Genomic DNA, 25,891 nt, shown 5'->3' with positions numbered 1-25,891 from the left:
TTTAAAACAGAGGACCGGGTCAGTGGCCCTCCAGAAAAATTAAATGCATAAAGTACTATAGCTAGAGCCAGTGGGCCCTGTCAAAAAATAGCCAGTTTCCTCTGCTTTACTGTACAAAGAGGAGGAGAAGGAGGAAAATGAGGAGGAGGAGGAGTGGATAAATTATTCAGGTTGAGCTTCCTTCACCTGGTGGAGATTGGAAATTATGAGAAATCCAGGCTTTATTCATCTTAATAAGCGTCAGCCTGTCAGCGCTGTCAGTCGACAGGCGTGTACGCTTATCGGTGATGATGCCACCAGCTGCACTGAAAACCCGCTCGGACAAGACGCTAGCGGCAGGGCAGGCAAGAACCTCCAAGGCGTACAGCGCCAGTTCGTGCCACATGTCCAGCTTTGAAACCCAGTAGTTGTAGGGAGCTGTGTGATCATTTAGGACGATGGTATGGTCAGCTACGTACTCCCTCACCATCTTTCTGTAAAGATCAGCCCTACTCTGCCGAGACTGGGGACAGGTGACAGTGTCTTGCTGGGGTGACATAAAGCTGGCAAAAGCCTTGTAAAGCGTACCCTTGCCAGTGCTGGACAAGCTGCCTGCTCGCCTACTCTCCCTCGCTACTTGTCCCGCAGAACTACGCACTCTGCCGCTAGCGCTGTCAGAAGGGAAATACTGTTTCAGCTTGTGCACCAGGGCCTGCTGGTATTCATGCATTCTCACACTCCTTTCCTCTCCAGGGATGAGAGTGGAAAGATTTTGCTTGTACCGTGGGTCCAGGAGAGTGAACACCCAGTAATCGGTGCTGGAATAAATTCTTTGAACGCGAGGGTCAGGCCAAGCAGCGGGATGGTGAGGCTGATGATGGCGGCATCGCCACTGACCATCTGTGTTGACTCCTCAAAGTTACTCAGCACCTGACAGATATCAGACATCCACGTCCACTCCTCATTGTAGACTTGAGGAAGCTGACTGACCTGACTACCAGTTCTGGTGGAAGTTGACATCTGGCAGTCTACAATCGCTCGGCGCTGCTGGTAAACTCTGGATAACATGGTCAGTGTTGAATTCCACCTCGTGGGCACGTCGCACAACAGTCGGTGAGCGGGCAGTTGGAGGCGGCGCTGCGCTGCCCTGAGAGTGGCAGCATCTGTGCTGGACTTCCTGAAATGCGCACAGATGCGGCGCACCTTCGTGAGCAAATCAGACAGATTGGGGTATGTCTTGAGGAAACGCTGAACTATCAGATTTAACACATGGGCCAGGCATGGCACATGTGTCAGTCTGCCGAGTTGCAGAGCCGCCACCAGGTTACGGCCGTTGTCACACACAACCATGCCTGGCTTCAGGTTCAGCGGTGCCAGCCACAGATCAGTCTGCGCCGTGATGCCCTGTAATAGTTCTTGGGCGGTGTGCCTTTTATCGCCTAGGCTCAGCAGTTTGAGCACCGCCTGCTGTCGCTTAGCGACGGCACTGCTGCTGTGCCTAGAGCTACCGACTGATGGCGCCATGCCCACGGATGGTAGTTCGGAGGAGGAGGTGGAGGAGGGGTGGGAGAAGGAGGAGGCATAGTAGGCCTGAAACACCTGGACCGAGGTAGGCCCCGCAATCCTCGGCGTCGGCAGTATATGACCAGCCGCAGGGTCAGACTCGGTCCCAGCCTCCACCAAGTTAACCCAATGTGCCGTCAGCGATATATAGTGGCCCTGCCCGGCAGCACTCGTCCACGTGTCCGTGGTCAGGTGGACCTTGTCAGAAACGGCGTTGGTCAGGGCACGGATGATGTTGTCTGACACGTGCTGGTGCAGGGCTGGGACGGCACATCGGGAAAAGTAGTGGCGGCTGGGGACCGAATACCGAGGGGCGGCCGCCGCCATGAGGTTGCGAAAGGCCTCGGTCTCTACTAGCCTATAGGGCAGCATCTCCAGGCTAAGCAATCTGGAGATGTGGACATTAAGGGCTTGGGCGTGCGGGTGGGTTGCACTATATTTGCGTTTCCGCTCCAGCGTCTGGGGTATGGAGAGCTGAACGCTGGTGGATGCTGTGGAGGATCGTGGAGGCGACGATGGGGTTTTTGTGGCAGGGTCCTGGGCAGGGGGCTGACTATCAGCTGACACAGGGGAAGGAGCAGTGGTGTGCACGGCCGGAGGTGAACGGGCTTGTTGCCACTGAGTGGGGTGTTTAGCATTCATATGCCTGCGCATACTGGTGGTAGTTAAGCTATTAGTGGTGGAACCCCTGCTGATCCTGGTTTGGCAAATGTTGCACACCACAGTCCGTCGGTCATCCGGTGTTTCCTTAAAGAACCTCAAGACTTCTGAAAATCTAGCCCTCGCCGCAGGAGCCCTTGCCACGGGAGCTTCACTAGTTGACACATTTGATGCACCAGCTCTGGCCCTGCCTCTCCGTCTGGCTCCACCACTGCCTCTTCCAACCTGTTCTGGTCGAGGACTCTCCTCCGTCTCAGAAGCACTGTGTTCACCCCGCCTATCAACCCAGCTTGGGTCTGTCACCTCATCATCCTCCGATCCCTCAGTCTGCTCCCCCCTCGGACTTCCTGCCCTGACAACAACTTCCCCACTGTCTGACAACCGTGTCTCCTCATCGTCGGACATCTCTTTACACACTTCTTCCACTACGTCAAGAAGGTCATCATCACCCACAGACTGTGACTGGTGGAAAACCTGGGCATCGGAAAATTGCTCAGCAGCAACCGGACAAGTGGTTTGTGAGTGTGGGAAGGGTCCAGAAAACAGTTCCTCAGAGTATGCCAGTTCAAATGCCAAATTTTCCTGGGAGGGGGCAGACTGGGGGGGAGGAGGCTGAGGTGCAGGAGCTGGAGGAGTGGCGATTTCGGTGACATGGGTGGACTGCGTGGAAGACTGACTGGTGGACAAATTGCTCGAAGCATTGTCGGCAATCCACGACATCACCTGTTCGCACTGTTCTGGCCTCAACAGTGCTCTACCACGAGTCCCAGTAACTTCAGACATGAACCTAGGGAGTGTAGCTCTGCGGCGTTCCCCTGCTCCCTCATAAGCAGGTGGTGTCTCACCCCGCCCAGGACCACGGCCTCTGACCCCTGCAGTAGTTGGACGCCCACGTCCCCGCCCTCGTCCTCTACCCCTAGCCCTCGGGTTAAACATTTTGAAAATGAGAGTTATAACTTTAATTTTTTTTTAACTTTTTTTTGTGTTTTTTGTTTTTTTTTGTGTTTTTTAGTTTTTAAAACCAAACGATGCTATCCTATTGCTATGGCTATTTTCTAGCCAAGTATGAAAGCACACTGCTATGCCAGATGAGATGACGCTGAGTTATTAAAAAAATAAACGTAAAATAAAAAAGGAAATGGCAGACTGTGCCTAATTGAAATCCAACCCCTAATAAATGTTCCCACTTCAGTCTTTGCGATGGATATGTGCGTCACTAAGCGCAAAACACAGCGGTCGCAAGTCTCACTACAAATTGCTTAAATTTGCTAGTAGATGCACTGCAGCAAGTACAGCCACCAGCAGATCAACCAGAAATCAAATATATATAACGCTACTGTAGGCGTAAGTAAGCCGTTTGGATTCTCCTATGGCTATTTTCTAGCCAAGTATGAAAGCACACTACTATGCCAGATGAGATGACACTGAGTTATTAAAAAAATAAACGTAAAATAAAAAAGGAAATGGCAGACTGTGCCTAATTGAAATCCAACCCCTAATAAATGTTCCCACTTCGGTCTTTGCGATGGATATGTGCGTCACTAAGTGCAAAACACAGCGGTCGCAAGTCTCACTACAAATTGCTCACAATTTGCTAGTAGATGCACTGCAGCAAGTACAGCCACCAGCAGATCAACCAGAAATCAAATATATATAACGCTACTGTAGGCGTAAGTAAGCCGTTTGGATTCTCCTATGGCTATTTTCTAGCCAAGTATGAAAGCACACTACTATGCCAGATGAGATGACGCTGAGTTATTAAAAAAATAAACGTAAAATAAAAAAGGAAATGGCAGACTGTGCCTAATTGAAATCCAACCCCTAATAAATGTTCCCACTTCGGTCTTTGCGATGGATATGTGCGTCACTAAGCGCAAAACACAGCGGTCGCAAGTCTCACTACAAATTGCTCACAATTTGCTAGTAGATGCACTGCAGCAAGTACAGCCACCAGCAGATCAACCAGAAATCAAATATATATAACGCTACTGTAGGCGTAAGTAAGCCGTTTGGATTCTCCTATGGCTATTTTCTAGCCAAGTATGAAAGCACACTACTATGCCAGATGAGATGACGCTGAGTTATTAAAAAAATAAACGTAAAATAAAAAAGGAAATGGCAGACTGTGCCTAATTGAAATCCAACCCCTAATAAATTTTCCCACTTCGGTCTTTGCGATGGATATGTGCGTCACTAAGCGCAAAACACAGCGGTCGCAAGTCTCACTACAAATTGCTCACAATTTGCTAGTAGATGCACTGCAGCAAGTACAGCCACCAGCAGATCAACCAGAAATCAAATATATATAACGCTACTGTAGGCGTAAGTAAGCCGTTTGGATTCTCCTATGGCTATTTTCTAGCCAAGTATTAAAGCACACTACTATGCAAGATGAGATGACACTGAGTTATTAAAAAAATAAACGTAAAATAAAAAGTAAATGGCAGACTGTGCCTAATTGAAATCAAACCCCTAATAAATTTTCCCACTTTGGTGTTTGAGGTGGATATGTGTGTCACTAAGAGCTAAACACAACGGTAGCAAGTCCCCCTGCTAATTCCTCACAATATGGTACTAGCTGCAAATAAAAAAAAAAAAAAGTAGAACGTTATTGTAGCCCTAAGAAGGGCTGTTGGGTTCTTGTAGAATCACTCCTGCCTAACAGTAAGCTAATAGAACACCCTAACGCTTTCCCTGACCAGCAGCAGCTCTCTCCCTAGCGGCATCCAGACAGAGAATGATCCGAGCAGCGCGGGCAGGGACTAGTCTATTCCAGGGTCACCTGATCTGGCCAGCCACTGCTATCGACGTGTAAGGGTACCACGTCATGCTGGGTGGAGTGCAGAGTCTCCTGGCTTGTGATTGGCTCTGTTTCTGGCCGCCAAAAAGCAAAACGGCGGGAGCTGCCATTTTCTCGAGCGGGCGAAGTATTCGTCCGAGCAACGAGCAGTTTCGAGTACGCTAATGCTCGACCGAGCATCAAGCTCGGACGAGTATGTTCGCTCATCTCTACTAGGGACAGATTTCTATCCACTGGAAGTAAACAATGAAGCTTCCGATCAAATGGCAGCAAGCAGAGTTCCATAAGGAATTGATACAGCAAATCTACTGGAAAATTGTCTAACATTTTTATTATACAAACAATGACATTTATTCAGTGAAACTGGACAAACCCTTCCATTTTCATGTAATTGATCTATTAGCAAATCATTCCAGATCATTATAGAATTGCTTTACATACAATTACCTTTCATAATAATAATAATAATTCCTTTATTTATATAGCGCACACAGATTACGGAGCGCTGCACAGAGTTTGTCAAATCAGTCTTTCTGTTGTATCTTCCAATTCTATTTTTCATATATATAGTTTTATTGAACGTTCCCATGCACTTTATAAATTAAACCCAAATATCATGTGGTTGGGTCGTGGTGGTGGTGATATTTGATGGGGGATGCTAAGATCTATCAACCTAGTGTAAAACCTGCAAATCTGCTGACTTTGGTTGATGATGATTTTGGCTGTCTATGCTTTTTATGGTAATGCCTGGGGGCTGGCAGGGGGTGTAAGTACATCAGTGACCACTTATACACCAAACACACGTCATTATGTATGTCACTGCAGCCCTCTCTGTAGATATCCAGCAGTTGTAGGTAGAATGGCTGAGCAGCCCTAGGTGTAATGTCACTCATGTGGGAAGGCAGTGTGCAGGGACTTTCCAGCGCTGGTAAAGATGTCATCATCACCCAGCTCGTAGTGAACACACACCCAGAGGTGGATCCGCCTTACTAACTTCTAATAGTCTGCACATTCTACATAAAGCTTAGTGTCTAACACTGTCCTGAGCAAAAGAAGTCGCTCGCTGGAAACAAAAAACTTTTTCAAGACACTGGTCATCTACAAGGGCCAAGCCTCTACTAAAGGAGACCACCTACGGGTCTACAGCACTGGTGAACCTTCTCTATATCTGCTGATCACAGGACTAAAGGCTTTTCTAAACCCATACACAATAGGAGAAGTTTACAAAGAGTTGTCGCTGGAGAAACTACAACTTCTACTTAACCATAATAATCCACTAAAAGCGATCCACCATGGCAGGTAAGTGTTAAGTATGTCTTAAGTATAGCTACAAGGGACTTATTTACAGAAACTGTTACTAAGGTTTAGGGACTTATTTACAGAAACGGTTACTAAAGTATTATGGACTTATTTACAAAAACAGTTACTAAAGTATTATGGACTTATTTACAGAAACGGTTACTAAAGTATTATGGACTTATTTACAGAAACGGTTACTAAAGTATTATGGACTTATTTACAAAAACAGTTACTAAAGTATTAGGGACTTATTTACAGAAACGGTTACTAAAGTATTATGGACTTATTTACAAAAACAGTTACTAAAGTATTAGGGACTTATTTACAGAAACGGTTACTAAAGTATTAGGGACTTATTTACAAAAACGGTTATTAAGGTATTAGGGACTTATTTACAGAAACGGTTACTAAAGTATTAAGGACTTATTTACAAAAACGGTTACTAAAATATTAGGGACTTATTTACAAAAACGGTTCACTAAGGGTTTAGGGACTTATTTACAGAAACGGTTACTAAAGTATTAGGGACTTATTTACAGAAACGGTTACTAAAGTATTAGGGACTTATTTACAAGTATGCGTTAAGTATCCCATAATGCCGAGCACAAAAGTTTGGATTATTAAAAAGAATTTGTGGGAATAGGAGGGTCAGACGTTTTGGAATCTAGACAGACTCTCTTTGCCTCGAAACCCGAAATAAGGGAACCTTTAAATCTGTCAGTAAGGTGTCACAAGTGTCTGTATCTTAGCGAATATCTCTACAGCTTCCTTTTACTTAATTCAAATCTGTTCTCCATTGTGTAATCTCTTGGTTGTGTTGTTATTGTAGATTAGTGGCGTAAATTATGATGTAGAGACATTTGGATAATCAATACAGTAGTTACAACCTACATATAAGAGTAGAAAAGTCTTCTGTAATGTAGTCATTTTGTTCTGTTGTATGTAAATGTTTTCTGGCTTCCTCTTGAGAGAATATACAGAAAACATTTGCCAGCGCTGAAAGAAAAAAGGGAAGTATATTCTTCTCGGTATTCGTCACGAGAAAGGAATTGGTCACTTCTCCAAATTGTAGTCTTTGTGAATCAAGCTGGATATTCCTGTGGGCCGGTATTACTGTGTTGTACAGTATGCTTACTATGGTATTAGTAACTCATAAGATACATGAAGTGTAGCTGATCATGAATGACATCATAAGTGGCTGGTGACATTGTCATCAAGTGTTTTAATCTGATTCAGACCTAGCAGAGCTGAGTTTTTCATATGACAGGGCTCATTGTGATCCCCAGATGTCCCAAAAGTAGGACCCCAGTTATCAGACACATACCTTCAATACTTTGGATAAGGTGTCGTTAGTGGGAAAACCCCTTCAAGCTGTGCCGTCACATCATTTAATTTTGCTGTACATTCAGTTGTGAACACTAGGGGGCAGAACACTAATGTTTAGATGGAACAGAGCTAAATTTTTTATTTCATCCTTAGGGGGCTGCATTCCAGGTGCATCATGGGAACTATTTGGGTTACTATAATAGAATTAGAGATTATATTTCATTGTTACTGGAAAAAAATGGGAACATGCAAAAAAAAAAAAACATCAGTTTATATGGCACACAGTGTCTCCCTACCCCCATTGATATGGTATAGATGATGTCAATAAAGCAGTGACAGTATACAAGTGATAGAACAGTATGGAAAACACAAACTCGCTTCACTTCTATATAAATAGTACACAAAATAATAATTAAAAAAAACATAAAATGTAAATTTATAAGATGGCATAAAAAAGTTATGTAAAGTCAACAACATCACAATTCCCGCTCAGAATCCACTGGCTGTCAGATGTTATGGCTAATTCTACATTATGGAGGTTATGGACAGGGGAACATGTGCAGTACTGGGCAACACAGTTTTGGGAAGATTTGCTAAAAAATTATGCTTTCAAGAATAGGATTTTTTATTTGTTTATTTTTAATTGAAAAAGAAATGCAGAGTGAATGAATAAAAGAGAATTTTAAACCCAATTTGCTGTGACCTGCCTTTGCCTCCAAAATAGCACAGATCCCTCTAGGTTCACTTACACACCGATTTGAAGGACTTCAGCGGGGAGGTTGTTCCAAACATTTTAGAGAACCAATCGCAGATCTTCTGTAGATGTAGGCTTTCGCCAATCCTTCTATAACTCTTCATAGTATCCCAAACAGACTGGATGATGTGGAGATCAAGGCTCTATTAGGGCCATATTATCATTTCCGGGAATTCTGATTGTTCTTTACACAGAAGATGGTTCTTATTGACATTGGTTGGGTGCTTGGGTTGATTGTCCTGTTGCATACTTTCCTGGTTCATGTTTCGCTCAGGAACTTTGGGTTTTTGGCAATGTGTTCTGCCAGATGTTCTGACAGGTCATTGGACCTGCTTCAGCCATTGAGCAGCCTCCTCAGACCATGGGAGGTCCCTTACTTTATAGGCCTGAGGTCTGATGGTGCCACTCATTGGTCAAAGTGGTTCCTGTGTACCCCCCAGCACCTCCGGTCAGGTGTAGTGCAGAATATGGAAGGTACAGGAGCGAATTGACGGCTGGAATAGGGTAAGTTTGTTTGCTTAGTAGCTCCACATTTATCCCAATATAATTTTCCCAATGTGTTGCATTATAACAGCTATAATTAGATATATTTAGGGACAGATGATTGGTGTATCATCCGGTTGGCAATTTGACGTTCTGATTTTAGTACTTTGCTAAGCAGAGATTAGAGAGGGGAATTTTGGACAGTAAATCAGCAACTTCCTGGTTTCTCCAAATATAGTTACATCAGATGACATGATATTATCACAAGGATTTTGTGTCAGTAACCAGGGGTGGAACTAGTTGAGGCAGGGCCCAATAGCAAACTTCTGAATGGGGCCCCCATTCCCCTTACACATGTCATAAACATTTCACAGATGGCACAGTACTGCAGTACAGAGGATGGGACTCCTTGCATCATAGTGATATATAATGCAAGAGATCCATGCAGAAAAGCAACTGCTAACTGTGATCAATCATGGAAGAAGGGACTCCATAACTAATATCACCGTCCCATCCTCCTATTGTCAATCTGTAAAACCCAGCCACTGACTGACCACGACCATTTGAATGATTGTACACCCATACTCACACAAACAGTACATTTTACACCCATACCCATACCCATACAGTATATTATCAACCTATATAGATAAAGTACATTATATATACATATAATACATTATACACCCATATACACACAAATGGCACATTATATAACCATATCCACACATAAATTGTGTGCTGCTGCATATCACATCCTCAATTATTACGATTTGTACCAGGTTGGGAGGCTGGGCCCCCTGACACTGCTGGGCCTCATAGCGGCCACTGTGGCTGCTGATTTCATTGACACATTGCATGATGTAAGTCAGCAGCTGATGATGGGGTCTAACTGGACAGTCAGTGGAATTATTGTATGTTATTATACGCTCCTGAAATCTCTCTTTACACCATCATTATTTTCTTTAAGCCTTAGGGGTTAACTAAACTCCGATACATTTTAGGGGGAATTCTGTATGAGGCATAAAAATACTTAATACTATGAGCTAAACTTTAATTTGCAGGGTAAAGAAGAATAAAAGGCAAAATAGGTGTATGAAGGAGAAGTAGTTGAAAGTTACAACTCGGTCTGTATCTGAACCAGGAAATCCATGTGGTAGATGAGAGAGGAGTGTGTTGTGCACGGGCTGCGGTTCGGGATGCACAGGAAGCTTTGCAGGCTTGTAGCAGCAGTATTTCCAGTTTTTAATACTACCAGAGCGTGAAGCCCAGCATTCACTATTTACATACGTCTATATACACTGAATGAAGAAACTTCCTGCTACAATGGCGGAAGGTTGAACAAGAGTACAGTATATGAGTTAGGGTAGAGACATCCTAAAGGCCAAATCTAGGTTGTACATATCTGAAATATGGTGCCGATAACCTGCCCACATGGTATTTCTAATGCTTCTTTACTGCATTATCCATGCTGAATCCAAGGTTTATTGCCCCAAGCCTTATCCCTGCTTCTCGCAGATTGTACTGATACAATATGATGATATAAGTAGCTCGATAAGATGTGACACCACTGCTTTCTTAAGCCAGTTGGTCGGTAAAACTTGCTCCTCCCACTTGCAAGATTTCCTGGACCAAACTTCAAATCCGTAAACACATCTCGGCTTAGTGATTCGAGGTTCAATGTGGGAAAAGACCAAGGACTTAGTTTCTTGAATAAACTTAATGGTGGAAACGGCCTTCACACTGGAATTATGATAGTGTCCTGTACTTTAATTAAAGGGGTTATAGGGGGTCTTGGCTATCAGCAGAACAGGGAATTATGTTCCAGTGATTTGTTCCATAGCACAGAGTTTCGTCTGCGCTTTATTCTGAATAGGACGTCCCATAGAAGTCAATGGAACCCTGTCCTGTGTTCCATTGACTTCTATGGTTCGTCCAGTTGGTTGATAGGATCAAAGCTTGAAGTATAAATCATATAAGGGGAGCTCGCAATCCCCTGTTCTACCAATTGTGAGGGGTTCTACAGCCGAGACCCCCTGCAATCATCTACTTATCCCTCATCCTGTTGAGAGGGGACATTTATCATTAATGGCACCACTCCTTTAAGAAGTACTTTACTGATAACTATCACATATACCGTAAATCATTATCTTATAGAAATAGAATATTTGACATTGATAATTCCATGACCACCCCGACTGGAGGGCAACTTTATATATAATACAAATGATATCTGTCATGAGATTGTTGCTGTAAGACTTCACACAAGTCCGGAACTGTTCTCTAAGGGAGGATACTCTTTAAGGCTCTCTGTAAGTACGTTTCATAATAGAAATGTGGTTTTTAGTTATGTATCCTCTTCTACGAGATCTTCTGGTTATGCAGGATATAATGTTATATGTGTCGATGGGTCATACTGTCATTTTCTAGAGTTTTACTGCACTTATTAACTTTCACTTGAGCTTGCTGGGGGAATAGAGATACTGACATTCTAGCTGTGGGTTTACTAGTCATACAAGTGAAAACATAAATCTTTCTTCTCAGTATACATTATACAATTACAACAATTATACAATATCATCAAAACAAAGTTAAATGGATGAAAATAGAAAATAAGGATATTTACAGATCAGGGGCGTAACTACAGGGGTAAAAGCCATAGCGGCCTCTATGAGGCCCAGCATTGTCAGGGGGCCCAACCTCCTAACCTGGCACAAATCTAAATAGTTGAGGATGTGATGTGCAGAAACATACAATTTATATGTGTATATGGTTGTATAATGTATCATTTGTGTGTGTGTGGATTTACAATGTACTATTTGGGTATACAGTATAATGTACTTTATGTATATTGGTTAATAATATACTGTGTGCATAGGTATGAGTGTATAATGTACTGTGTGGGTATGGGTGTATAATCATTCACATGGCCGTGGTCAGTCAGTAGCTGGGTTTTAACGGAATGACCATAGTACAGAGGATGGGATGGTGGTATGAGGTATGGAGTCCCTGCTTTCCTGATTGATCACAGTTTGGATATGATGGAGACCCTTGCATCATATATCACTTTGCTCTCTCCTAGTTACGCCCCTGTCACAGATATGTTTAAAGCATGTCTAACCTTTCGGTTGATGTTAACCATAAGCTACCATAGCATTCCCACTATTTCTAGCCATTAGGTGTCTTGAAGTGGTATTAGTTTTCATCTCTGCAGGCTCTATATACACCTTCTGCATGTATCACTCATTTAGAAGCAATATGAAAAACAATATACAGCAGTTAATGTTAACTAGCTACTTGGGGTGAGATTAAAAAGAAAAACTTACTGTTAGCTGCAGCACCATTTTATGTGTCAGTCATTTGTTCCTCCCTTCTCATCCTTCATAGAGTTTCATATATGGGTAAACCTAAGATTAGAGGGAAGGCAGGAGCAACCGATTGACAGTTTTCACCTCTGCAGGCTCTATCTGAGGAGTATACAAGCTATCAGGCAGAGACATGCTGCAATGAGGTCTCCTATAGGCAGCACATAGAGAGATTTTGCTTCCACTCCCAGCTGGGCCAGGCCTGAGGAAGGGAATCTTTGTTGTCACGAAAGGCTTTGTCCTACCTTAAATTAAATCATTTTATTTGGATTATAGGAGTTGTTAATCTGGTTACACAGAAAACATTTTGACACACACCTTTTACACGTGTCACTCAGAAGCAATATGGAAACATTATATAGCAGTATAGGGGTATTCCCATTTCAGAAAATAAATGATATTATTACAAAATAAAAAGTTGCACAATTTTAGAATATAGTTTCTGTATAAATTGCTGACTGTTTTCTAGATCTCTGCTTGCTGTCATCCTATAGAAATCTTCTATTTTTACTTCCAGTGGATAGAGATCTAACCATGGTCAGATTTCAGTCCACAGTAAGTAAACATAGAGGCTTTCTATAAAATGACAGCAAGCAGAGATCTAGAAAACGGAGAGGAATTGATACAGAAAGTATATTGGAAAATTGTATAACTTTTCATTATTCAAACAATAACATTATTTTGCCAAAATGATGAAACCCTTTTAATGTTCTGTTCAATAAACTTTATTAAAAGTAATTAGTATCAACATACATAGAGAAACCCTTTTAATGTTAATTAGCTACTTATGATGAGATAAAAAATTTTTAGTCGCAGCATCATTTTTTATGTGTCTCAGTCGCTCCTCCCTTCCCATCTAAAGTAAAAGGGTAAGCTTAATCTTATACTTGAGAGAGTGGACTGACAGCCAGTCTCATTTGACCAAGATGGAGTCAGACGAAATTTTGAAGTGAGTGAAGAGTTTAGAAGGGAGGAAGTTTTTGGTTATTTAAACCTTTTAAATTGTTGTTTTTGTTTTTCCGGAGAAACCCTTTAACCTTATGTGAATTTTTTGCTGTTGACTTGGAATTGCCCCTTCAATGACAGAAGTGTTGACGGTTATTAAAGGGAGTGTTGTCCTGAACTAAAGTCATTAACATTTCCCTTTTAACACTTGCCACCGATTGCCTTTGGTTTTCTTTGATGTTATGCGGTTTTCTTGGTGTTATGTCATTAGATTTGTTTTCTCTTACTCTTAAATGACTAGTCCAAAAAATTTTCTTGAGGATGACTAAACCTAATAAAAAACTTCACAATCTTTTTTTAGCTGCCTTAGCTTTTACTAAGGTGAATGGGTGTTGATTACGTCTAAACATTTTCCCAGAATTAAAATAATTGTAATTTACTACACTTTGATTATCTCATCAGTATCAGGGGAAAACATCTTTAAGTATTTCTTTTTTTTTAATCAAATAGTTTTTATTAGCCATTTTTACAAGAAAAGAAAACATCCTTTACAGGTTTTTAAACACCCACTGTTAGAGATCTTTATCTAGGGCTCAATCAGCCCTTCTACAATTGTAAGGTGATTGACAAATTTATAGATCTTTGTTCCCAGCACTGGGATATGTAGCACAAAGAATGACATGAAAAGGTCATAAGCTGTACTGAAAATCACTGCCTTTATTTCAAACCGACAGTTTTGCATATAAAAATTGAAGAAAGCTTTGCTGAGGGCATGAAAAGGTGATAAAATACCGAAAAGCTATAGGTTATCTTGAATATACCAGAACCTCCCCTTTATGCCATTTTCCCAAATGAACTTCATGTATAGTTTCTACACTGGAAAAACAACAGACTTGATAGAAACAGAGTGTTTATACTAAAAGCCCTTGTGAAGGCCCTGCACGAGTCACAAAAAGATAAGCTTAATGCTTCTGTAAAGAATATAGAACAGGATTCAAGGACAGAACTGTCTTTAGACAGATTAAACAAAGTGGTCTCTGAATTAAACAAAATGGAGTTTGAGAGAAATATATATCCCACACACACACAATCCACCTCTTTAGGTATTTCTAATTGGATATTTTTAATCTTAATTCATTTATACATTTTTCATGTGGCTTTTTTAATGGGACAGTCCTTTCACCCAACGTATCCCTTTTTGTTACATCTATTTACTATGATGGCTTCTCTTGCATTATTGATTTTTGTTTTTATTAGTTATATGTTCCTACGTCCAATTATGATTAAGAGGAATATGTTTAACATGATAAAGAGGTTGTACCATGTTTGATTATTATCCCCTATTCATAAGATTGACGGGGGTCCACCGATCACGATAAAACATACCCACAGATCACAAAGTCTTATTCTCATTAATTGATAGAGCGGCAGATCAAGCATACACTCTGCTGCTCCATTCAATATTATGGGAGTGTTGGAATTTGCTGAGCACAGCATTCAGATTTTTCCAGAATCCCATTAATTTTTGGTGGGAGTGCCGCGGATAACTGAGCATGGTGCTCCACAATTTCTCATGCTCCCGAACTATTGAATGGAGTAGCAGGACACATGCTGAACCAGCCACTGCACCATTGGTGAGAATCGGAGCCCAATTCCCCATGCATAGGGGTAACAGTCAATCTTGGTACAACCCCTTAAAATGCTTACCCCTTGCATCTCCAGCCACTCCAAAACGTATGTACCTTTGACCCGACATGATCAAATACTTTAACTTCCACATTTGAAAAGTCTTGTTAAATTTGTTATCAGATCAGGCATAAAGCTTCATCGGTCCAGGAATTGTTACTATCCGGAGAAGCAATAAATAAATCGGTAGATATTGGTACATGGGTAGACCCACCTACAACTTGTGGATGAACTACTTTATTTTCATGAACTATTTAGTAGTTTATATCTAATTTAATTCTTTATAAATGTCATCAAGAAGAGTGTTAGACCTTAGGTATGCCTCCTCTAAATTCCATGCCCAATTTTCCTGTATATCTAGGCCCACTCAGTATTAGGCTTTATTCTATGTCTGGACCAAAACATACTCTAATAATATTCTGGAAAAGATTTATACAAGGTAATTATTATGATAGATGTCAGGATGTGGCTTAATGTAGATCACTCCAATATAGATGATATGGAACTTGGTCCTCCATGACTTGTCTTGGGGGTAAAGTTCAATTATCTTCAGAATCATCTTTCTTTTTCTTTACCATATTCCTTGCATGTTTCATATACAAAATCATTTTAAGTGGTGAATAAAAGACCGCTGAGTAGCACAGACCTGCACACGTTCATCATTTACTATGTTGAGCAGTATGTGAAAGATCTAACTTTAACCCCAAGTACAATAGATCAAGTGTATATGAATAATATATGGAAAAGAAAAAATTTCAAATTCCAAAAACTCCCTCTCATTACCCAGATTCCCCTTTATTCTCCTTGGAAGTGCATTTGTTTCTGAAGAGGGAAGTGAGGGCATGGATCCTCATCTATATAGCATGTGCTCGGTCGTTACTTCACATGATGACTTCTTTCTCAATATAGGAAATACCAAAAACAAGATAAGGTCTCCATACATTGTGGTAAAGTTGGAAGTTATAGGAGGAACTGGACTATCTGACATGTGGCTGTTCTAAAAGACTAAGGAGTATAAAATAATATGTCCTCCTCTTGCACAAGTTTTTTGTTTTTGATGGTGTGCACTCCTACCAATCTCCAATCCCAGCAGAGGTAAAATGTTAAAGGGGTTATCCGGGTTTAAAAAAATTTTTATGGCCGGGCTGGGGAGGGCTAGTTAAACATGGACTTGCCTCCTCCGGCACCGCTGATGTCCCGCGCCGCGGTCCCTTCGATCCGTGCCCCTGTTTGTTTACAGGGACACGGAAGCCGCGCACAGAGAGTTTCCGGTCCGCGATGTGGACGGCTCCTCCCATCCGTCCCTATTTCTCAGGGTTGCGCTGGGAGATGGTGCGAATGGGAGCATCTGGCCGGCCGGAAGCTCCCTGTGCGCCGGTGTAATGAAACCGGCCGCGGCGCGGGACATCGGCAGCACCGGAGGAGGTAAGTACATGTTTATTATGTTTAACTAGCCCTCCCCAGCCCGGCCATAAAAATTTTTTAAACCCGGATAACCCCTTTGACTATAAGGTTCCTAGTTGTCTGCTGTCTTGTGAGGGTATCCTGCTTTCTGACTATTGCTTGCTATGTTTCCCGTGTTCCTAACATTGGCTTGTTCCTGTCTGGACTCCATATCTGAATCTGTCTTTTGTAATGCAGTGAGAGACCCTGTCTGGTTCCTACTATAAACCATTACTTTAGACTTATGGACAATGATTGTAGTCTACAAGCCCTGATACTGGCATCTTGTGACTAACTTGGGTAATCTGTGACTTATACAAAGACAACAGAGGCCCCGATCCCCGTGGACGTTATGACTACCGTCAGGGTCCCTCAGATTTGGCGTCGGGAGTAATCCAAAGTGAAAACAGATACATGACACAGTGGTGACACAATTGTTACTGGGGCAAAAAAAAATTTGTCTGGAATTACAATTATAAAATATACAGTTTCGACCTATATACAAATTCAACTTAAGAACAAACCTATGGAACCTATCTTGTACATAACCCGTGGACTGCCTGTACTGTGCTCAATATATTATACCATTATTTCAGTGGTGTATCTATGCTGTAAATTACTGTAATCATGGCATGGTGGTTTGTTTGTCAGCCCTGAGGCTTGCTAGGCTATAGAATTGCCCAAGTCATAGACAAAGGGGTTATGTTGAGTTCATTTAATTTCGCTATCCATCAGTTACATCAGGTTTATTTTATCCTTTTGGTAAAACTCATGAAAGATGAAAATCTAAGGTTAAAGGAAATGATGTAAGGGATGGAAACTGATACATGTGACTGCAGCCTTATGTAGAATCAATGGAAGCACATGACCCCTCGTATTTCTTATGCTTCCTGTATGTTACCTATATGGCTAAATATGTTGAACATCACCTAACGTCACCTTGCAGCGTGCAGTGTCTATACTGACTTGGCATTTTTTGTCCTCTGTAGATTCATTGATGTATGTAGGCAAAATGTACACTGTGACTTTAGCTTTCTCCCTCCTCCTTTCTTTGCCTATTCTAAAATAATTTTTACACCTACTATAACCTTGACAATGGAAAAATGTGATATTTCAGAATAATTTACATGGCTTATACACTCTAAGTTGAGCCTAAAGACTACCTCTCGCATCAGCCAACCTACAATTTGCACCCAAAAATAATCATAATAGGGGTTATTTATCATATGCCGTTGCTTGTGCCTTGGCATAGCCTGATACATCAAGAGGCTTCGGCTTCTTGATGTATCTGGCGGGGTCCTGCACCTCCGGCGACTTTTTTAATGTGAAACAGGAACATCCCGTGCCGGCCCATTCCTCACCAGCTACACCCACCGGCGTGAAGGTGGCGGATTGGGGAAAATGGTTGCAAGAATTAGCTACAAGCTGATGTGGTGCAGAAGCCCTGATAAATATCCCCCAATATCCTTATTCTCCTAATATGCTGCTCCCTCTATGGGAGAGGGAAGAGGGTTTTAACCCCTTAAGGACCAGGCCCTTTTTCGTTTTTGCGTTTTTATTTTTCACTCCCCATCTTCAAAAATCTATAACTTTTTTATTTTTCCATGTACAGAGCTGTGTGATGGCTTATTTTCTGCGTAACAAATTGCACTTCGTAGTGATGGTATTAAATATTCCATGCCGTGTACTGGGAAGCGGGAAAAAAATTCTAAATGCAGTGAAAATGATGAAAAAACACATTTGCTTCATTTCTTGTGGGCTTGGTTTTTACAGCTTACACTGTGCGCCCCAAATGACATGTCTATTTCACTCATTGGGTCAATACGATCACGGGGATACCAAATTTGTATAGGTTTTATAATGTTTTCATACATTTACAAAAATTAAAACCTCCTGTACAGAAAAAAAATTCTTCATTTTGCCGTGTTCTTGCGCTAATAACTTTTTCATACTTTGGTGTATGGAGCTGTGGATGGTGTCATTTTTTGCGACTTCTGATGACGTTTTCAATGCTTCTATTTTTAGGACTGTTCGACATTTTGATCACTTTTTATAGAATTTTTTCTATTTTTCAAAATGGCAAAAAAATGCCATTTGCCACTTCGGGCGCTATTTTCCGCTACGGGGTTTAACGCAGTGAAAAACGGTTATTATATTTTGATAGATCGGGCATTTTCGGACACGGCGATACCTATTGTGTTTATGATTTTTACTGTTTATTTATATTTATATCAGTTCTAGGGAAAGGGGGGTGATTTGAATTTTTATGTTTTTTTAATATAATTTTTTTTTTTTTACTTTTTTTTATTTATTTTTTTTACTATTTTACAGACTCCCTAGGGTACTTTAACCCTAGGTTGTCTGATTGATCCTACCATATACTGCCATACTACAGTATGGCAGTATATGGGGATTTTGCATACCATCTATTATAATGTGCAGATCGCACATTATAATAGATAGCCTCGATCATGACAGCCTGGGATCTTTGTGTGATCCCAGGCTGTCATGGCAACGGATCGCCGCTCCCCGGTGACGTCACGGGGAGTGACGATCGGAGCCAAGATGGCGGCGCCCACGCGCCGCCGGCTCTTTAATGCCGCCGGCAGCTTTGCCGGCGGCAATCAAAGGGTTAACACCCGCAATCGGTGCAAGCACCGATCGCGGGTGTTAGCGACGGGCGTTTGCTTCATTATGAAGCAAATGCCCGGTGAGTATGAAGAGGGCTCAGCCCATGAGCCCTCTTCATACTCCCCCATGCGCAGTAAGACGTAAGGGTACCTCTTATTGCGCTATGGGGTTAAGGAAGTCCACCTGATGGCTTCTACTGGCATCGAAGTAAGCAAACTGTCCTTTACCTAACAATGCACAGTATTAACTGAAAGTGTGCATGAAAATCATATTAAAGGAAATTTACCATCAAAACGACACCTGATAAACCAGGGACACTTACTCATAGATCCAGGCACCGTGACTGTGGTAATCTTCTTATATTTGCTATCCATGGCATCCATCCTTCTAAAATCAACTTTTAAAATTATTCTATCATTAGCATAATATAGAAGGATGTTAAAGTTGATTTTATACGGAAGGAGGCCATGGATAACAAATATAATAAGATTACCACAGTCACAGTGCCTGGATCTATGAGTAAGTGTCCCTGGTTTATTAGGCTAAGTTTTGATGGTAGATTTCCTTTACTATGGTTTTCATGCACACTTTAGGCCAATCCTGTGCATTGTTGGGTAAGGGACAGTTTCCATAATCGGATGCCATTAGAAGCCATCAGTAGGGGACAGCAAATCCCTTTTTGGGGGTAATGTGACTGAATCTGTGACAGTAATACATAGTGGGGGTCATTTACTAAGGGCCCGATTCGCGTTTTCCCGACGTGTTACCCAAATATTTCCGATTTGCGCCGATTTCCCCTGAATTGCCCCGGAATTTTGGCGCACGCCATTGGATTGTGGTGCATGGCTGAACGAAAACCCGACGGATTCGGAAAAACCGCCGCATTGAAAACAAAAAATGTGTTGCGGAGCTTGCACTTACCTTCACTCAGCCCGGCTCGATGTATTCCAGTGCGTTCCAGGGAACTTCAGCGCAGCAGCGCCACCTGGTGGACGTCAGAGGAACTGCCTTAATAAATCCAGGCCGGACCCGATTTTTCAAAATCTACAAAAATACTCTAGGGCATTGAATTTTCCCCACAAACACTCATGATATCTCAATTATACATATAATTAAAATGGGAGGTACATTAGGTTATCCAGTTGTCAACGTAGTTGAAGGTCCACACTATTATGAGGAATTATGTGTATTGTCACCTCTACAATACTCACTTCTACTTTACTACTGCTCTTAATAAATAATTCCCAATATAACTCTATTATTAGATTCTTTGGTTGACCACAATATAATGAGCAGATAAACAGGGCACCCCTGTTATTTTAGGGATTATATCAACTAATTTATCTGTAATGAATTCTTTATGTTGAGTTTACTGTGTTGACTTTGAGCGCACCCGTATTTTTAGACAGATTCTTTCAGGAAAACTATACAGACCGTTTCCTTCTGTACAAATGTAGTAGATCAGTTTGGATCAGTTAGAGGCTCCTGCGCTTAAACAGTTAAGAAATATACCATGCCTCTGACGTGCTAAAATGTGCCATTGCTGGTCGGACTGCATTCTTTGTTCTCAATTCCCGTAAATGCAAAAGAGAAAAGGTTGGCATGTCTCCAAGTTCACTTCTGCCACAGAATACCTAAATCTTTGCAAGCAGACCTAAAACCATACAAGATATAACCTTATGTCAGATTATAAAGTAAGCACCAACACCAAACAGTATCCTGAGATGGCGACCAGACTCTGGGTTGTATGGTTTGGTATACTGACATACTATGGGTTCTATTTAAAATCTAAATCTAAATTTAAGACCAATTCTTCTGCGTTATCTATGGGCCATGATACTTTCTACTACAAATTTGGTTCCTTATTCTCCATTTTTAAAGTATTTTTCTGGTACTATATGGTGGGTCTACCAATGAAAGCATGGCTATGATTGGCCAGCATGTCCCCCCCCTGGCCAATGACAGTCATAGCTAGGTAAGGATGTTAATTTGCCAGAATACTGCACAGCCGCCAATCTGGTTATATTTGTCACGTGGGACGCACCCAAACCACGGACCTAAACTTTTTGTCTCTGGATTACGATCAAATTAAAAGTAAATGTCCATAATTATAGAGAGGGGAACTATTTCATCTGGAGGACCCAAGAAGCCCAAGTCAAACGTTGGTCCAAATAGATAATTAATTTAGGTGTAGAAATTATCATGACAATTATGTAAAAGTCATGCATTTCGTGCTAACCGTAACCCTAGCCAAATCTTGTAAACCTAGAAACCCAATTATAATTCTGTCTTCCATTCTCTCTGATAGGTCATCATATGGTGATGCACAACACCCTCATAGGTAAGTGAACATCCTCTACATTTGGTAACGTAGTAAATGGTCTATAGTCTATATCATTTCTAATCTTTAAGGTACATAAATGTGTGTCTATGTGAAGTATTGATAATCTTGATGATTTATTTAAAGTTCCTAAATGATGACTTTAAGACCAACTTAAGCTACATATGTATATGATCTAAGATCTAACACCTAACACCTCCCAAAAGTCAATCTTTAAGTAGTAATGGAGTAGCACTCAGAAAAAGATGGATGAAGACTTTAGATGGATCAACCTCTCTACCTTTCCCTCCTTAAACGTCAACAAATGGGAAGGTCTGAGAAATGAAAGGGAACCTATCAGAAGAAATTGACCTAATAAACCTCTACTAGTAACTTCTCAAGCACTTTTACACTTTCCAGATAATATTTTATTCATGGTTCAATGTGGTGGTATCATTGAAAAAATCTACTTGAAATGAGATGTAAATTTGTTGTATAAAGTCATGGGGGTGGAGAGTATAGCTTTGAAGTCATGCTCTCCCTGTCTCAGAGTTCCCATTCCACTGTGATTGACATTATGCACCAGATTTCTGGAGAATTGGTTATGAAGCACCTGGTTGCAAAGTTCTCATTCACAGCAGACGGGGCATTCTGAGTGCATTAAGTCAATTTCTGCTGACAGGATCCCTTTTAAGAGAGATGAACCATAGGTTGAGCTCAATTGTCTCACACTTTTTTCCCAATCCTGGGAGCCATGTAAAGATGACTAAATAAATGAATTATTGGTAAACCTTCAGTTATGAGAACACAGTGATTCTTATATTTATTCTGCTTCAGGTGGACCTTACATAGAAATATTCGAGCAGCCCCGTCAGAGAGGGATGAGGTTCCGTTACAAATGTGAGGGGCGATCAGCTGGAAGTATACTTGGTGAACGCAGTTCAGAAAATAACCGCTCATACCCATCAATCCAGGTACTACTTATGTATAAATGTGTACAGTATACCAGACTGTATCCTCTGCTGTAAAACTCTCATGACTCAACAAAGAGGCAAGAATAAAAGCCTAGTTTTGGCAGTGGCAAACTTCTTGCATGTGGCCCAAAACTGTTGTCCAGCTTTCTAAATGTTTTTCATGATTTGGACACCCACTTATCATTATAAGGGGTTGGATTAGATTGTGCAACCCATCTACAGAGTTCTAGTGGTCAGTAAATATGTTGCATGTTTGACTAGTAGAATGGAATAGTTTCTCTTTGAAGGATAACTAAGCCACAACGGGGACTCCAAGATGTTGGGCAGCAAATGACACCTTAAGTACTCGATTATTGACCTCAATAGAGTAAATTGATAGACACGCAGGATTTACCACTACTTGTTGCTTTAGGCAACAAATCTTGACCAAAGTGTGGTTGAGAAAGGAGAATGGATCTCCTTAAAGGGATTGTCTGGAAGTTGAAAAACATGGCTCTTTTCTTCCAAAAACAGCACGATACCTGACCATAGTTTGTTCCGGTATTGCAACTCAGCAACATAGAGATAAATGGAACTGCAATACTGGCACAAAACTTAGTCCGGTGTGGTGCTGTTTTTGGAAGAAAGCAGCTATGTTTTTCAACCACCTGACAAGCTCCTTTAAGGGGAGGGCCTTTACAGGACTATGGAGTGTTGAAGATCACACTATTAATATGCCTGAAAAATTAATCTCTTAATGCATTTCACTCTAGGGCAAAGACTAGGGCTTAATATGATTTTCAGGAAGGGGATTGTATCTCCCCACGACGGGGAGATACATCCCCTTCTTGACTCATGTCTATGGCTTATCACCTAGCCATATCTGGTTGTCATTCCTCTTAGAAGAGGCTAACTGGTTTACCCCAAGTTGTGTGACATGTCTTCTTGTAAAGCATTGGGTAAATTCATAAAGGTAGCAACATAGGCGGAGTTTTCCTTTTCCCAACTTGGAAAACTTTTTTGAATAGTTCTTGGTCAGAATTTTACATCTAAATGTAATTGCTCCGTGAAACGCAACTTGCAAACTGTGCCACTAGGTAACTTTACAACCCACTAGTTATTTTCTATTTTTAAAAGGGAAGGCGGTATAGATGTTGAACCCTAACCACAGCACACACACGCACTCATGGTTATAGATGTGTTTCGGAAATAAATATACTCTTTAATCACATTCATACAAGGTGAACAACACAAATGTTCCACCCTACAGGAAGTGGCCTATAGGAAGCCAGCCATGCAGAGGAGGGATAATCACCAGAATTACAAGCCCTTTTATTTGTATATAATTTAAGCTTAATATCTTACATGTCCTATAGCCTGTCGGTTCATATTTCATTTACCCAATGTAAACCCAGGGATGAATGCTAAAAATAGTAGGACTATAGTAGCAGATGCTCTTTAACATCACTTCCCGTGACTACTTGACTTTTTGATAGGCTTAAGATGCTTGTTGATTTTTTTTTCTTATTTAAGCATTAACAAGAAAGGTCACCTAATCTAAATAAAGAGTACCACTAGGGATACATTATGATTGCTATAGACCCTGGGCTGTATAAAAATTGTAGTCAGTTATTTAGGTCATGGTCCTCCTAGAGGCCTTGGGCCCCAGTCTGCAGCCCAAACCGCTACTGAGTACATCCCACACATTGTAAGGCTGCATTCACATTGATGTGTGCCCGCCCTACCCTACATTGGCGCCCTGGAGAGGAGGAGGGGGTGAGCACTGCTCACCCCCGCCCTTCCCCATACAAATAGACAGTGCACAGTGCCGTATTTCGGAGAAAGATAGGACGTCCTACCTTTCTACGGGCTACGGAACGGCACTGCACCGCACGTGTGCAACACCGTACTGCTACTGTAGAGAGCTGTGCACCCATTGCCATGTATGGGGGACGTATATACGCCGCATATAAATTGGCCATTTATACGTCCCCCATATGTGTGTGAATGTAGCCTAAGAAATAAAACTAGTATGAATATAAATTGAGAAAAACATCCAGGAACCCTTGTCAGGGCAGGACTAGATGCTTTGGGGGATTCAAAAACAGTCCCATAGGTCCCATATCAGTCAGAATCTAGCTGAAAAATAATTGACTAAATAAAACCTCTCCTTTCCTTTCCCTTCCCCTCTCTCCTATGGGTCCCAGACCCAATGTTATTGATGACCCTATGTTGGGTCTTGTTTTTCCATAAAATTGAAAATGACTCAATACATACAGTTTCAAAAAAGAATAATTCAAGGAAGCAGTATTATACTCCTGTGTGCAAATCTTCTATACTCTGGTAGGAGATCTGTCCTGGACAAGGAAGGGAGGGGATGCCTCTGATAGTAATGTTATTAGAGCGTTGAGAATTGTTCTCAAGGTTGGTTTCATATGTTCTTTTTTATTTTACTTTCAGCTACCTAACATGAGTTACATTGATAAAGGCAAAGTGAGAGTTACCTTAGTCACAAAAAATGAACCATACAGACCGCACCCCCATGATCTGGTTGGAAAAGACTGCAGAGATGGCTATTATGAAACCGAATTCGGTGCTGACCGCAGAGTTTTATGGTAAGTGGAGTTGCTTGATGCAATAGCCTTTCCTGTCTCTGAAACAGCAAAGTCATAGAAACTGGGTCACATTTATTAAGCAATAAATGAGTGTCACATTGCATTGCACAAACAGACTAAGCACATGGATATTCATTACTCTATATTCTCTTTGCTAAGCTGCTCCAGATACAATCTGTGAAGAGGAGTGACTTTGTTACTAGGGGATTAAATAAAAAAAGCTTATACTCCCATCACTTCTCCTCTTGACTTTCTGAGGGCTAGGAAGTCCATGAAGATCTCCACTTCCTTTTCTTCCCGACACACAGGAAGTTGCTGGAAATGCCATGTCAGCTAATTACTGGCCACACCTACTGACTGTGCAGGAATTTCCTGTGTGTCAGAATAGAGCTTGAAAATTAACATGTAGATTGGTGAAGTAAATTGGTTATTTTATACAAATATTCTGCCTCCAGGTAAACATCTGTCAAGTTATCTGACTAGAAACCTCCTAGAGTAAGGAGAAGTTTGTTAGATTCCATAGTAAAGCTATAAAGAAGCCAACTGGCTGCCACCAGCCGAGTAGCCCACCAACCCAGTATGTAATAGCCACTAGGAAGCATGGTCTGTATGTAAAGTAGTTTGCCCTCAGACAATTTATTAATCTGGTCCCTACTAGAATGACTCTGACCAAATGATGGTTAAATAGAACATATTCTGATTGACTGTATTTTGTATTTAGCTTCCAAAACTTGGGCATTCAGTGTGTGCGTAGAAGAGAAGTAAAAGACGCCATTCATTCCAGAATGATTCGTAAAATTAATCCGTTTGGAGGTAGGTGTCCTATTTGTTTGGAAATACTGTGGATTAACAGTGTTTTATGGATTGACAGTGTTACTACCTTGTGCGTTTATACTTTATTGTGTGCCAGGAAATTAACTGCCTGTAACCTTATTTATGTTTAGATTTAAAGGGGTTGGTCACTTTACCTCATGTTTATTGTAAAGTGTGTGTACGTTTGGGGGCAGGTTATTAGGAAATTAACCAATATACATCTAATAAAAGTTCTGCTCTGCTTTTTTGATATGTA

At 41.4% G+C, this 25,891-nt stretch overlaps 1 protein-coding gene across 1 annotated transcript in view; it reads left to right on the top strand.

Annotated features, from left to right (window-relative positions):
- The first annotated feature begins 5,966 nt into the window (after positions 1-5,966).
- Positions 5,967-25,891, top strand: part of REL (REL proto-oncogene, NF-kB subunit) — a 35,094-nt gene continuing 15,169 nt past the window's right edge. The window contains exons 1-5 of the mRNA XM_072140584.1: positions 5,967-6,301; positions 21,243-21,275; positions 22,092-22,228; positions 24,668-24,822; positions 25,544-25,635. Coding sequence (XP_071996685.1) covers positions 6,295-6,301; positions 21,243-21,275; positions 22,092-22,228; positions 24,668-24,822; positions 25,544-25,635 — 424 coding nt within the window. The 5' untranslated portion in view covers positions 5,967-6,294. The remainder of the gene's footprint in view (positions 6,302-21,242; positions 21,276-22,091; positions 22,229-24,667; positions 24,823-25,543; positions 25,636-25,891) is intronic.

This window comes from Engystomops pustulosus, chromosome 3, assembly GCF_040894005.1.
Source record: "Engystomops pustulosus chromosome 3, aEngPut4.maternal, whole genome shotgun sequence".
Lineage (NCBI taxonomy): Eukaryota > Metazoa > Chordata > Amphibia > Anura > Leptodactylidae > Engystomops > Engystomops pustulosus.
The sequence above is the reverse complement of the archived record's forward strand: the minus strand, read 5'-3'. Positions and strand labels throughout refer to the sequence as shown.